The following is a 14,351-nucleotide window of genomic DNA, read 5'->3' on the forward strand; positions in this document are numbered from 1 at the left end:
GAAACAATGGGAGAAAAGATGATCTACTCAGGTTTGGCTCAAAAGTAATATTAGATTTTCCCACGGACCAATAAAACATCGGAGGCCAGGGAACGCCAACCACTTCCGAGGAAGGCATCAGGTGCGTAAATTACCCCAATTCCCGAAGCCTGCCCTGAGAACAACAGACCCTTGGGCCCATCTCAAAGAGCGACAGCTCTTTCTCAATAATAATTTAAGCCAAACGTGACAAGGAGTAGTGAGGACAAATAAATGAATATCAAAAATACATTGTCGCGCCTTAAACTAATTCTGAATACGCATATAGAGCGAAAGCTGTGAACGGAGGCGGCGACCCCTACTAAACCACGAAGTGTGCTCATGTCGATAAGAAAAGTAGCAGAAGTTGGCATATGATACATAAGTGGAGACTGAGTTCTGCAGTCAAGCCTCACGAATCAAAGTGCGTTTTAAGTGTGCACTAGTGAATGTATATATGCGAATTGTCGACAATCTTTATTCGTGACGTTTGTGCGTTACTCACGGTCGTGGAGTCTATTTTCAATTTTCCATTAAGTAACTGAGTAAAAGACGTGTTTGGCGACATAGTGAATGTTTCTTAGTTAGTAAGCACGCTATATTGTCTAGACTTTTACATTACCATGCTGAAGACGCGTATCCTGGTTCAATTTCGCGTAGCTTTTCTAAAAAATGGCTCTTAAATACACGAAAAGGGCGGCTCGATTCAGCTTCTTTGTTGAGCTGTACTCTCGACAAACCGCCATGAAGTGTGATCTTGCTTATTGAACATCAGTGCTAAAATGCAGCTTTAGTCGACATCAATTACCGTGATCATTGTCGCATTATGCTATCTGTTTTGAAAGCGTGTTCTCCGTATATAGTAGTTAGTTAGACTGATTACATTCCGTGATGAGCGGATATGGACGAATTTCCAGTCTACTCTGCTTCTTAGCTACGTTACAAGCGATTAAGATTCGTTTTACGAAATTAGTTCCTTTTAAAATAGATCTTTCTCTGCAAGCGAGTGCATGCATCAACTCGGCTTCTCAAATGATAATGTTGTCATGTTGTAAATTTTCACGTGTAATCGAAGTGTTTATTGATTGGACAAAAATGCTGCACCACAAATATGCAAAGGACTCATAATCATTTACTTGGCGGCCAAACATTTGCTACTACATAAAATCGAGCTTAACGCAAATTTTCTCGATTTATGATTGTTGAAGATTATCAGTTTTACGCCTTGTTGACTGTTTGCATAATCGATTTACCATGCACATCCTTGGCTTCAACATTCTAATTAAATTAGTAGACTGATGCGCGTTGCAAGTTCATTATCATTGGTTTTATGCGATTACAGTATTTCACCGCTTAATTCAACCTCAAGGGGTGTCATTTAAGTTGAACTATATGAGGGTTAACTCCAAGTGAAACTGGTTCAATGTATAGCCAAAACATCTTATATCGTCGCCAAAAACAAATCTCAGATCATGTACACTAATAAGAAACGTTACCTTAGAGATTACAACGCTTTGTCTTCTAGTATGACCTTGAACAAGGGACGACGTTTCCACAAAAGAATATACCATTTACAAACGAGCAACGAATAATTAACGTACAAGCAAAAAAAAAAAAGAGAAATAAAGTGTCGAAGTTTGGGTAGATTCGAAAACTTAGCAGAGGATTTTGTCAGAATGTCCACCCTACCATACACTATAGTAGTATATGACGTTGAATCGGCGATTTCCATATTGGAAAGGTAGTGTGACATTAATGATATGCGCCGGTGCAATGTAAATTATAAGTTATTGTTCAAAACATTCCACACAATGGGGAGACTCAAAAAGCGCCGGAAGCACCTTAAAAGCGTGCAAGAGTCAAAGTACATACTCAAGTAAATTTCTTGTTCATTCAAAAAGAACTGTCAGTTTTGAAGAATCATGTGAGAGTAGTTTGTTTACATTAAGTCATCCTGCCCCTGATTGATAGCGTTAATGAGCAATGAGCTTTTCGATTTTGACGATGAAATGTGGGAGGAAACTGCCGAAAGTACCAATCAAGACGCTGCTGAAGCAGAGGACTGGCAGCTGCTTGGAGTTTCTGCTACAACCTTAGCAGATTCTGCCACCGATCTAAGTCTTGCGTGGAGAGATGGTGCTGATGACTACAATCCAGACTATAGAGGTGTGATTGAGTTATTTCTTTTATTTTGTTTGTTGACTGGTCAACTTCTTACTGCAGTCGTTCACAAATACAGGTCGTAGAAATGCAAGAGAGCTCGCTGCATCGGCTAAAAAGCATGGAAAAATAACAGAGTTCTTTGCTGCGTCATCGACCACCAATCCATCGCCATTGTCAGCTGCAGATGAAGCCTTGATCATTCTCGAAGATCATTCGCTAATGAAGGAGACATGCGACTTTGCAACAACTGATGCAGACCAGCCGAAACCAGCAGTCGCCGTCAGGCCAGATGAAGCCATATGATGTCCTACGGTACAATTGTGTCTTGCAGTTCCTGGGATATCTAATTGAACACCAAGGCCAAAAGAAACAGAAAATCGTCGAGTCTGGTAGTGGTTCCATACAGTATTTGGCTCCGGCAATCAGATCGTGGACCAAATCATATGTTCTCACTAGCAAAGTAACTGCTCATCGCCAAGGCAAGCATTCCAAGCGAATTCCTCTGCTTGCTGATGAGGATATCAAGCTTGCAATTTGCAAGTGGATCAAAGAGCAGCCCCCACAGCAAAGAAAAGTGGAGCTGATCAGAAAAAAATTGCAAGAAGATATTATCGCGAAAGCTCGGTGTGCCGGTGTCGATTGGTGAACGAACAGTTGCGAGAGCTTTGCACTTGTGGGGATACGAATTTCGAAAAAATATGAAGCATGTACGTATGAGCGCCATTTACTGTTTGACTATCTATATGCATTGAGTGAATATGTAGGTTGAATGGAATTATAAGTTGAGTGAATGTACAGATCGAGCAGATATTGTAAGCTGAGCTCAGATTTTTTTATAGGTGTGGTCACGAAAGAGATGATGTGGTGAAATACAGAAAGGAATGGACCAAGAGAATGCTGACATACGCCAAAAATATGGTCACATACACCGGCGAGAGTATGGAAATCGAGTGTGTTCCGGACACTGTACGTAATGGTGATCCCCGTGATCTGTTAGGTACACACGACGAGTGCATTTTCTACTCGAACGACGGTGTCAAATCTGCATGGTTCACTGAAGAAAACCCCGTTTTGACACCTAAAATGGTCAAGGTCAATCCATAATGATTTCTGATTGTATGTGCCCCTGCCATGGATTGTTATGGGTTGATCCAGATGTTGAAAGATTTGGTGATCTCCAATTCAAGGAATCCAGAGTAATCTTCTATCCTGGCTCGAACAGGGACGGCTACTGGACTAGCATGAATATGGTGAAGCAATTACGCGAGCGAGCCATCCCATCTTTAATGCACTACATGGATACGATTGCATTGGTATGTGCACGTGAAGGGAGAATATTATATTGTAGTGCAAATTCATATCCTCCATAAAAAAACCATTACTTCGTACCAACACACCTAATATTTGTCTCTCCAAACTCAATCTCTCTCCCACTCTCATTGGGTTAGTCACCAATGCCTCACGGCAAGTGCTTTCGCCGCCTTAGCAAGTGCTTTTACTGTTAGCAAATGCTTCTGTCGCATTAGCAAGAGCTTTCATCGCACTAGCACTAGCAACCCAATAATCTCTTAGCAAGAGACACAAGAGCACCGATTATGATAGTATAAATAGTCTTTTTCTTTCTTCCAATATCAGTTCAGTTCAGTTCATATCTTATACAATATTTCTTCATAATGAAGAAATCTCTTAAGTGGTTTTTAGGACGTAAACATTCCCGATTCTTGAACTCCCACTTTCCATTTTCCACCAGAATAGCTTCGACAGCATACTTAAGGCCCATAAATTGCCTTTTTCCTTTTATTCACACTTTATTTCCGTCGTATTCAGAGTCTTTGATTTTAGGTTTCTAACGATCGTAAGTAGCTGTTTTCAGCTTCGACCAGGGTAGCAATTAAAACGCGTTTGCACCAGATGCGTTATGCGTCATAAAACTTACAAAAAACATCTTTTATAATCCATTTGTTCACATCGCGATGAATGTATCATGCAATTAATTGCTAAAATTATCCCTGGACCCAACAGTACAGTTCGTTACTTTTGCGCTCATAGTTTTGTAAAGTAAACAATGGCGGCTCTAGTGTCCAAGGATAGCTATACGGGGTGCCGCACCACCGTTTATCTCCTAAATGAGGTCGTCGCTATTCTTTATCACTCCTTCCACTACTTCATATTTGATCATCATCGCTATGTAGTTTAATATGATATATGTAGCTGTCAACAGTGTCATTGTCACATTTATAGTCATCTTAGACAACATGCTCTTCTTCACCGACACGAAAAGGGAGGTGGTCTTTAAAGTCTAGGTCATGAAATGGGACACTCATGTCATCACCGCCATCAATACTACTTCTGTTCAAGCTTTGGTCGTCCAAGGGGAAGTCCAGAGGGTGCTTCGGCAGCTCAGGAGCATGCATACTTAATTCAGGGGTACTTGGTTCCTGCGGTTTTGATTGTTCTCTTGGTACATTGACAGCGAAGTACGGAATGATACCTACTACAAAAGGACGAAATATGGAAAAAAATAGAACAAACGAGGTGAACTTTATAGCAACGTAAGATCTTATTGTAATTTTCCTGGTGCTCAGCAATCGCGACAACACTTGGTCGAAGCCGTAATTTTCACAGCGTATGTGCTTTGGATCGGCCCTATTAAAGAGAGGTGAACAAAAGGAATTGTAATAATCCATAGAGTCTTCTGTCTTAGTTGCACGCTCCACAATTTGCGTGACCATATTTGCTCTTGCTATATTACGTGTGCAGGCAGTTGGTAAGTGCTTAACTATTTGTTTGCTGTTGTTATAGAACCCAGTCAAAACCCAATACCATCCACACCAATCCATTTGACTTTGTTATTGCTGCGTTGCATCATATTGTATCGAACAGCGCCAAATGCAACCTGAAGAAAGCTTTTATGTCCACCTCAATTACCGAGACCAGCTCTTAATATCAGCTCGTAGTGCGCGATCTGTGGCTTCTGATCCTCGAAATCAAACAGAGTACGTATGAATAGCAGCTTATTAGTGGCTTATCTTTTTGTTGATGTGTTGCTCCTCATGAAGCGTATGATTGTGGAAGCTCAATGGAATATGTCAAGTGAAACGTGGAGCGTCTCCTGCACCAACCGAGATGTCTGGTGGATCCCACATGTTAATGGTGCTGCATGTAGCATGTTAAAAGAAACTGTTGTGCATATATTAAATCCAAATTTTTATGGCAATGAATTTGCCGCCACATAGCCTCCCTCCTCCTTAAGCATTACTTCTACTAACGCTTCTGCTTCAGCTCCTGCTAGTGCTCTCGCTTCTTCCGCTCTTTCACCGTTTTTGATTTTCTCATCATCGTCATCAAACCCTCAAGCACCAACGGCATCGCGATTACAACCACTACAGCTTTTGGCTGATAGCCGCCGTCCTTCCTTTCTTACCAAAAGTTTCCCTCGTCGCCCACCTTCACATTCTCCACCTTCCCCTTCTTGATTCTCAACCATCTGTTATTCCTCTACCCAAAAGCGCCAACGAAGTAATATATTTTCGTCAAATAGATAGGCATTTATGAATGTATTTGGATCTAACTTTGCATTTTGTATTAAATTTTTTGACCATTAAATTTCAATTGACGCGAATATAATAATGCACTACGGTTACTGTGGGTGACCCTCGTTGGATTTGACTGAAACACACAAATTACCAAAAAGAGATGGTGCTATGATATGCACTTAGTTGCAATTGCAAGCGACGAAAGTTACGAAAGTTATGGAAAGTCATGAAATTCACCATATGCATAATGCACAAGCAGACTTGCGAGTAGCAAATATCATACCCGCCGTTGCATTGCTATTGTAGTAGCAACTGGCAGCCTCGATCACAGCGCTCTGCAAGTTCCTGCATGCTATCAAAAAGAGCCTTTTTGATCGCCAAAACGCATAGACATTAGTACTCGCCGACAATATGTTGTCTAAAATAACTAAATAATATTTATATATATATACCCCATTGCTCAAGTGTATACGCTACATTCCTGATCTGAATCATATCATTTCTTGTACTAGTACTATACAATTGATCTAGATCAAGATGGCCCCGCCAAACGCTGAACCCGTAATGCCTGTTGTTGAAGCAGAAAGCAAAAAGATCGACTTAAAGCAACTCGCCCGTGAAAAGGGGCGCTACCTCGTTTATCCTGAAACCAAGGTCAGTTTAAGATTTTGAATCGTTTTCAACACTATTCTTCCCACTATAAGCTATGAGCTAACGTGTTACTTCTGTTGTTGCCGTTTTGAATGAAATTAGTATCCAGAAATTGAGGAATTTGAGCATCATGACCCTGGTCATCGGGCGGATCCTAAGAAGGCTTCTTTGTATGATAACGCTGAAAAGATCTTTGATCTGACTCCTGCCATCGGTACAGAAATCCACGGGATACAGCTTTCAAGACTGACTGATCAGCAAAAAGATGACTTGGCTCTTATGGTTGCCGAACGTGGCGTTGTCTTTTTCCGTAAACAAGACATTGATGTTCATCAAGCGGTTGATCTTGGAAAGCATTACGGACCTCTGTGAGTATCAATCTTCTTTTTTAACATGATTATTACTATCAGTTTACTAGCGATCTTTGACTCTAACTACATCGTTTTCATAGACATATGTAAGTACATTTAGTTCAATGAGGTATCTGTAGCACTTTCATTGGATACTAAATAATGATATTGCAGCCACCCAACATTTGGTGTTCCTTCGCCCGATCTTCCTTTTGTTCACGTCCTATACTACGATACCAGTATGAAAAAACGTGATTTCGACTATCGTCGAGGTACGATTTAAAAGTAGTAGTTATTATGTGCTTGTTTCACCTAGATTTATAGTTTGCGCAGCCCGCTGACGTTTTCCTTAAATACATATTATCTATCAGGCTGGCATACTGATGTTTCATATGAGAAACACACCCCGGGATTGACTATGCTCAAACTCGATACCATCCCCTCTTGTGGTGGGGACACTCTATGGTGTAGTGGAACAGCTCTCTATGATCGTCTATCGCCTCAAATGCAAAGGGTTGTTGAAGGCCTGGAGGCTGTACATTCAGGGCAAGATCAGGTCGATGAAGCAATTAGGCTCGGCCGAACTGTTCGTCGGGATAGCTATACTGCAGTTCATCCTCTAGTAAGGACTCACCCAGTTACTGGTCGGAATGCATTGTTTGTACAGCCACGCTACACGCGTAGTATCGTTGGACTCGATCAAGATGAATCAGATTGTATTCTGAACAGTCTTTTCAAGTATTATTCTGCTTTACTTCTATTGATTGATTAATGCTTATCATAAACTGGTTATTACAATTGTCTAAGCTCACTTTATTTTTACTTAAAAAAACATTTAGTCACATCATATCTGGGTACGACATTCAAGTGCGCTTCAAATGGGAAGAAGACAGCGTTGCTGTCTGGGGTAAGCAGTGCCATCCCAATAATGGGACGTATTTTTATATAGACGATTAAGGCTCGTCGTATAATTAGCAATCACGTATTCATTATCATTCTTGCTTATATTAGATAACCGAGTAACAATTCATAATCCCATTTTCGATTACTTTGGCGTTGGCAAGCGCCATGGATTCAGGATTACATCGTTAGCTGAGCGTCCGTTCTTGGGCAAACATACCAAAACTAAATCGAAGGGTAAGCTTAGAGAAAACGAGGATCCCTGTAAGTTTAATTAAGCGTTATAGATGCTCAAAACATTCTCTTCCGTTTGTGTGCATATTAGACTCGCAGGCTAGAGCTTTATAGAACGATAGCAGCTGCGCTATGCGTTGAGGCGATATCTGCATGAAGCAAGAAGTCGGCGGATGTGGATCATCGTGACCACAAACAATGATGCGAGATAGGCATTAGTAGTCTATACTGTACTTCGGTCTCCAAAAGTTTATTTATTCATTTCGTTTAATGATAATAAAGCTTCGAATACTGCATAATGTCGGTATCAAAATCATTGTATAACTATTCGTGTACCATAGTAAGTTGATCACGTGAGGCCTGATTGTCGCGGGTTTTTCAACTTGCGGGTGCGTCAACCTGTCTTTCCGGCACTGTCTCGATGAGCTCTGGAAAATCTGTCATCAAGTGGTGGTGGATAGATCCGATGATTGGATACGGTGACAGGTCCACCATGTATCTGACAGCGTTGTAGAACTGAGGCACCAAAACGAAATCCGCCATGGTGACACAATCACCGATACAGTATTTTCCTGATAAAACATGCTCCTTGTCTTCCCGCAGCTTGGCTTCCAGATGATCAAATCCTTTTGTGATACGGGAACGGGCCCATGCTTCAAATTTTGGCCAATCGCCGCCACAAATGTCGTTCAGTAAGCCAGTGTTTTGGATGGGATGGATATCGCATGCAATTTCGTCACATATTTCGCGTGTCATTGCGCGTTGGAGGGGATCTGCAGGCAAACATGTTTTTTCTGGATACATTTCTTCAATGTATTCCAAAATAGCCATGCTTTGAGTCAGGACAACCCCGTCACTTGTGATGAAAGCAGGGATCCGTTTGCTTGGATTGACCTTGGCGAGATTACCCAACTATTTATGTATCCATGTCGAAGAGACTTATTATGAGCTAATAAACACGAAAATTAATTACTTTTTTGATAAAAATAAAATTATGTACGTCTTCACTGTTTTTAAGATCAATTGGTCGATATTCGTATTCTATATTTTTCCATGCAAGGATCAATCGGACTCGCCACGCTGCCGATGAATTCCAAGAGCCGTAAAGGACAGGTTTTGTCTCCTATTTATCGAAAATATTAGTATCATAGATAGAGAAGGTACAGTCTTCTCTTTTTTCCTTACTACTGTTGCCATGGGAGGATAGAGATTATAAAAGAATAAAGCGATGGTCTAAAGGTAGAATCAGATGGTTTCCTTTAAATATTGAGTGGGGGAAACTGGCATGATGTTTCACATGAGCTAAAGAGGGCGCAGCATCTCATCACATTTGAAGAGAAGAGTTGGGCCACGTCATCATCCTTACAAATACACAATACAGTAGTTTACTAGTTTTTCACCTGTTTAGCTAGTGTTCTATGTTTTTCTATCACTCGATCAATTCATTCATATTGAGCTGGAGTATAACATAGCTAAGGTGCAATAAAAGTCATTTTTGTCATACCAGACACAGCAGAAACTTAACCTACACTTCGCATACAATGTCACAAGTGCTTTAATCGGATGAGGCACACGTAAAGCTAACCTGATGGTTGCCATGGCAACGGAAATCTGTGTTACGTGGTACTGTTTCCCTGCATCGGGAATGCCACGTACACTGGAGTGATCCAACCGAACGAAGTGCAGAAAGCTTGCCAACAACATTGCTAACCTACAACAAAAGCTTGAACGAAACTGCAAGAACAAGAAATGCAATCCAAACTCGCCGTTTATCAGATTTTCTGAACAGTCTAACACTCAAACTTACGCCTGCACAACAACAGATTATCAAGCAACAACTTGCTGTGATTTAAAGCCTTGAAGCGATATCATAACAGCAACTACCGAAATCGGCGCAAGAAACAACCATTCAATATGCAACAAATTGGTAAGCGCTTTCTTCTAAATGGAGAAAAGAAACTTGGTTTATTATTTTACTTTTTTTTAGGGAAAAAAAACAGAAGCGGTTATAGTATTTCATGGTTATTTTGACTTGAAGATACATACGCGTGTGTGTTCGTATTTATATAAATATTAGCAGCACAACACCAAATGATGGCCATCGCGACATTTTCCACCTCGCCTGCGTATATATATCACACCTCTCGCGTCGCTAGCCCCTTCAAAACAAGGCACACCAGTCGCTACATCTACCAAAGATGTGTTACAACGTTCCCTTAAAGCCAGGTCCTCCAGCTTCTGCGAATTCAGCAAAGGCATAGAACGACCGACTTGCACACGGGTGGGCGTATACTCGGCAAACGAAAGATCCAATAATTCGTCCGTCATATTGATCCATCAGAACGGTTGGAGCCCGAGGTGAAGGAAAATAAGTTGTTTTTTTCGACACCCAGTATTACTACTACTACTACTACTATTATTATGTGATTTAAAACAAAGAAAGTGAGAAGAAATAGGGAGAGAGAAGGTTACTCACATCATGTTGATTGAATATCTTTTAGATTCAGTTGGAGATTGCAGATGAGTTTATTGACTCAGTAATAAAGTTTGTTTGTCGTTTGGCCAAGCATCGCAAATCCGATACACTGGAAGTCAAAGACCTTCTAGGTATGACGAAAACTCCATCGCGGGATTGGGGGAGTTATCTGACAATTTGTTTTTCTTGAACGACTCAGGAAAGTTATACACACATACTCATTTACTCGTATGTGTGTGTAGGATGAAACTGGAACGTCCGTATACCCGGGGTTTGCAGCAAAAGCACAAGACACGAGTCATGCTAAAGAGGATGATAACTGAACTGTTATTATATTGTGTGGGTGTGGGGGAGAAATGATCAATAAATGACCTTTACGTTTATCTACATATTATTACTTATAAATTATGAGGGTAAAAGAATACAAGGTGGTAAGGGTGGAAGCTTAGACATTATTTATAATACTACACTACTGCTGCTGCTGCTACGTGGGAAGTTTCTTTAAAGTGTTTAAACTGGACTCTTTTCAGTACTGGCTACTTTTGCGTCGCTCGGATAAGGCTCGTCCGCTTTATGCACAGCAGCATGGTTGACATCTCCGAAAGCTTCATCGATTTCTTCAAGCGATTTCTGGTTTGTTTCGACAAAGAAAAAGTAGACTAAATCCAATTTTGCGGATAAGTAAGAAGCCTATATATATTTTTGCGATTTCTGCTTACCGAGAACAAATGCAAGAACACAGAAAGCCATGTAGAAGATATAAGTGGCCCACTCGATCTTGACCAAAAGCTCAGGTGTCCAGAGACCCACGGCAAAGTTGCAAAGCCAGTTAGAGGAGGCGGCCAGCGACATTCCTTTGGCGCGAGCACGCAGTGGGAAGATTTCGGCCGGATCTATTATGTTTGAAGATGATGGGCAAAGAGTTTAAGTTAGAAAAACCAGAATTCTAGGTTACACTGAAAAAAAAAACTCAATCAGTAAGAAATTATATAGAGATGTACTTACACAACCATCCAACGCAAGCCCATGAGGTACCAAAAGTGAACACGTAAATCATAGTAAATACGATTACGAGAATCGCAGAGGTGAGGCCCAGATCATACTTGTTGAAGACAGCCATGAGAATAAGCCAGATCACCATCAAGCAACTGCCACTCATGAACAATTTACGACGGCCTGCTCGATCCACCAAAAAGATGGCTACTACAGCGCCAGCAAAATACGCCAGGGCAGTGAAGCCTGCCATCAGGATCGGCATGCGGCCCTCGCCGAGTACACGCTCATACATTTTGGGTGCGTAGTACTAAGAAATGAGCCAAATTTCGTTTTAGTAAAAAAAGAAAAAAGAGGACAGAAAATTCAAATCCGGGTTCTTTGTATGACGTAGCGATAGTCTTACCGTGACAATGTTGATACCGGATAACTGGGCAAGCGCTTGTACCATGATCGAAATGATTGAACGACGACGCATGGTGGTGAACATGTCCTTCCAACTAGCTTGGCCAAGGGCAGCTTCGTAGTTGACTGCATTGATAATCTCCTGGCATTCTTGCTGGACGTCCTTGTCATCCTCGGGCTTACCGTGCAATCGAGCTAATATATTGAGTGCTCGTTCATGGTCACCCTTCTTGACAAGGAAGCGCGGGGATTCAGGGAAGATGAAGCAGCCAACCGCAAGGATTACTGCAAAGACACACTGCAAGAGCAAGGGACCACGCCATGACCATTCGTTTGGGACATAGGTGAAGCCGTAGTCGATAAAGCCTATTGTGGTATTGACATACATCAATAGCAACCGATCAACCATTAGACTTCTTGTTCTTCTGCATGAGATATGTCATTGATAATACATGTTTCATCTTCTCCTTACCTGAGCAAGCATAACCAAACATGTTGATACTCATTCCGGCAACGGTGACCTTGCCTCTCTAAAAGAGATTTATTCTGTCAGTACGATATGCGCCATCAGAGGTCACACTGCATGCATGCATGACCGTAATGTACTGCGCAACACCCTTGCATCTGCCTCTCTTTCCTCCCTCTCTCTGCTCCATATCTTGTGTAGCTCCCGCACCGCATCCGCACAGCCTATCATGTTTACAATCAGGAAGGGCCTATTTAAACTTACGTTGTGAGCACGGCTTAACTCGGCCATATAGACCGGGACGACCGTACTTAAAAAGCCGATACCAAAACCTGCGATCAATCTACCAAACAAGATTTGAACCAGCGTGACGGATACCGTTTGCAGGATGCCCCCGACAATGAACACCAGAGCACCAATCTCAATTGTCCATCGACGGCCGAGACGGTCCATCGACCATGGCGCACCGTAGGATGTCAGCCAGGCACCAAGCAAAAAGATAGAAACGACGAAACCTTGCATTGTTTCAGTGGGATAATTGAACGTCTGAAGCCAGTCGTGGTTGACTAGAATGCCTGCCAGCACACCCTGGTCATCTAACATAAGTCAACAAGAGATCAGCTCACCTTTGTCGCAGTTGTCGCCTCCGATCTGACGTTGTCAAAACGAGAAAATAGACTTACAGCCAAAAAGAAACTGTCCAACAGATGCAAAGCACGCTAAGCCGTACAACAGTACAGTCCCCTCAAAGAAAGCCATTCTGTAGTAGAGAAGAGATAGGAAGAGAGTAGAAGAAAAGAACAGAAAAGAGAAGGGATCTCGTATGATCTGTCCTTCTTGTTCAACTTGGCTATTTAAAAGCCTTCTTCGTTTCTCACCGCCCACCATCACCACCACCACCCAGCGGACTTTCCTTCATCCTGGCTTGAACTGATTTGGAATTGCGGGGTAAAACCTGTGTACGCCTTTTTAGGCTCACAGCTTCCCCATTTGGTGCTTAACTTTTTTTTTCTTTTCCTGCGTGTACGCGCTAAGACGTTTGTAGCTTTCACAGGACGAGGACCGAAAAAAAGAGTTGGCAGCTTAGGAGATTCGCATGATCTTTGCCTTCTTCGCCGTGCTCCCTTATAAACCTCCGGCAGCGGCGATATATATGTTACTCACTTTCTTGATCTGCTCTGAACCACTGTGTGTGCGAGTCCTTGTACCACCCTGGAAGAATGCCCGACACTTTTGCGTCATTACAGCGTACAGAAAAGAAAACGAGTAAACCGGCTCCAGCTTTAAAGTTTTCCGTGGACACCATTCACTTCCAAGCGGGACTTCTCCAGCTGAAAAGTGAGGGGACGCTTCACCTCATTACAAGCTGGGAGAGAGAAATTTCCTTGTTCCGTTGTTCGGCATTGACAATAACAACCAAAACAATGACGATTCTACCGTAAGAAAGTTGCAATGGTGCAAATGGTTGTGCATATGCACTCGTACCTATCTTTTGGAACAATTACAAATCAGACATCACCGTAGGAAAAAAGAACCTTGAAAACCCGAATTTACCCGATATGGCAACATCTTTCCTTTTCTTTCTCTATTTTCTGCTTCAAAGGGGGCTCATCGTCACCTTGCGGCGAACCGACAAGGAAGAATAGTTTTGTGCGCCTGAGATTTACCATTAACACCAACAGGCAGCGTAACAATTGTGCTCAGCAGCTCAGGCTTATATATATGGTGAACTTATGGTGGTGTACTTTCAGCATTACGATGGAGACGCTACCAGGTTACTTGGCATTGGTGAAAATATATGAGGCTTAAAAGTCTAATGACAGTGATTGCACAGACGAAATGTGAAGCGTATAAAGAACTTATGTGGAGTGTTAAAAGTACGTCAAAGTGTCATTACTTTTGCTGGCCAGGTCGCAAACGAGACAACGAACTTCTTGGTGAACTGCGGTTTTGATGGCAATTTCCATTTTAGGCAAATATATGCATTTAAATCTTCTCTTTCTGACAAAATGCCTTTGAACAACATTACTAATAACGCCAATGCCTCTCGAGAACGACGTAAAAATTTGCTAGAAAGCGTCATTGGACTCTATAAAAGGGAAAATAACAAAGTCTCTCAGATTAGAAGGATACTGAAGGTGGTCTGACGAGTCACGATT

The 14,351-nt window shown here is 41.8% G+C and overlaps 4 protein-coding genes across 4 annotated transcripts; 2 read left to right on the forward strand and 2 right to left on the reverse strand.

The window, feature by feature from the left end:
* Positions 1-6,254: 6,254 nt before the first annotated feature.
* Positions 6,255-7,896, forward strand: BDB00DRAFT_757424 (uncharacterized protein; the record flags this gene model as incomplete). Its single annotated transcript, XM_053118985.1, has 6 exons — positions 6,255-6,371; positions 6,471-6,736; positions 6,893-6,990; positions 7,090-7,456; positions 7,558-7,625; positions 7,730-7,896. The coding sequence occupies 6 exons, from the start codon at positions 6,255-6,257 to the stop codon at positions 7,894-7,896; spliced, it is 1,083 nt and encodes a 360-aa protein (XP_052983249.1).
* Positions 7,891-9,137, reverse strand: BDB00DRAFT_806296 (thioredoxin-like protein). Its single transcript, XM_053122256.1, has 3 exons — positions 9,038-9,137; positions 8,853-8,975; positions 7,891-8,764 (listed from the first exon to the last, which is right to left on the reverse strand). The coding sequence occupies exons 1-3, from the start codon at positions 9,047-9,049 to the stop codon at positions 8,231-8,233; spliced, it is 669 nt and encodes a 222-aa protein (XP_052983250.1). The 5' UTR covers positions 9,050-9,137; the 3' UTR covers positions 7,891-8,230.
* A 1,034-nt stretch (positions 9,138-10,171) lies between these two features.
* BDB00DRAFT_757304 (transcription initiation factor TFIID subunit A-domain-containing protein) lies at positions 10,172-10,518 on the forward strand (the record flags this gene model as incomplete). Its single annotated transcript, XM_053118973.1, has 2 exons — positions 10,172-10,210; positions 10,354-10,518. Coding segments are annotated over 2 exons (204 nt in total), but the record flags the coding sequence as incomplete, so codon positions are not given.
* Positions 10,519-10,838: 320 nt separating this feature from the next.
* BDB00DRAFT_881808 (general substrate transporter) lies at positions 10,839-12,951 on the reverse strand (the record flags this gene model as incomplete). Its single annotated transcript, XM_053128104.1, has 7 exons — positions 10,839-10,987; positions 11,048-11,221; positions 11,334-11,631; positions 11,728-12,092; positions 12,199-12,256; positions 12,457-12,788; positions 12,876-12,951. 7 exons carry the CDS (start codon positions 12,949-12,951, stop codon positions 10,839-10,841), a joined length of 1,452 nt encoding a protein of 483 aa, XP_052983252.1.
* Between the last annotated feature and the right edge of the window lie 1,400 nt (positions 12,952-14,351).

This window comes from Zychaea mexicana (assembly GCF_025766255.1).
Source record: "Zychaea mexicana strain RSA 1403 chromosome Unknown BDB00scaffold_11, whole genome shotgun sequence".
In the NCBI taxonomy this organism is placed as follows: domain Eukaryota; kingdom Fungi; phylum Mucoromycota; class Mucoromycetes; order Mucorales; family Lichtheimiaceae; genus Zychaea; species Zychaea mexicana.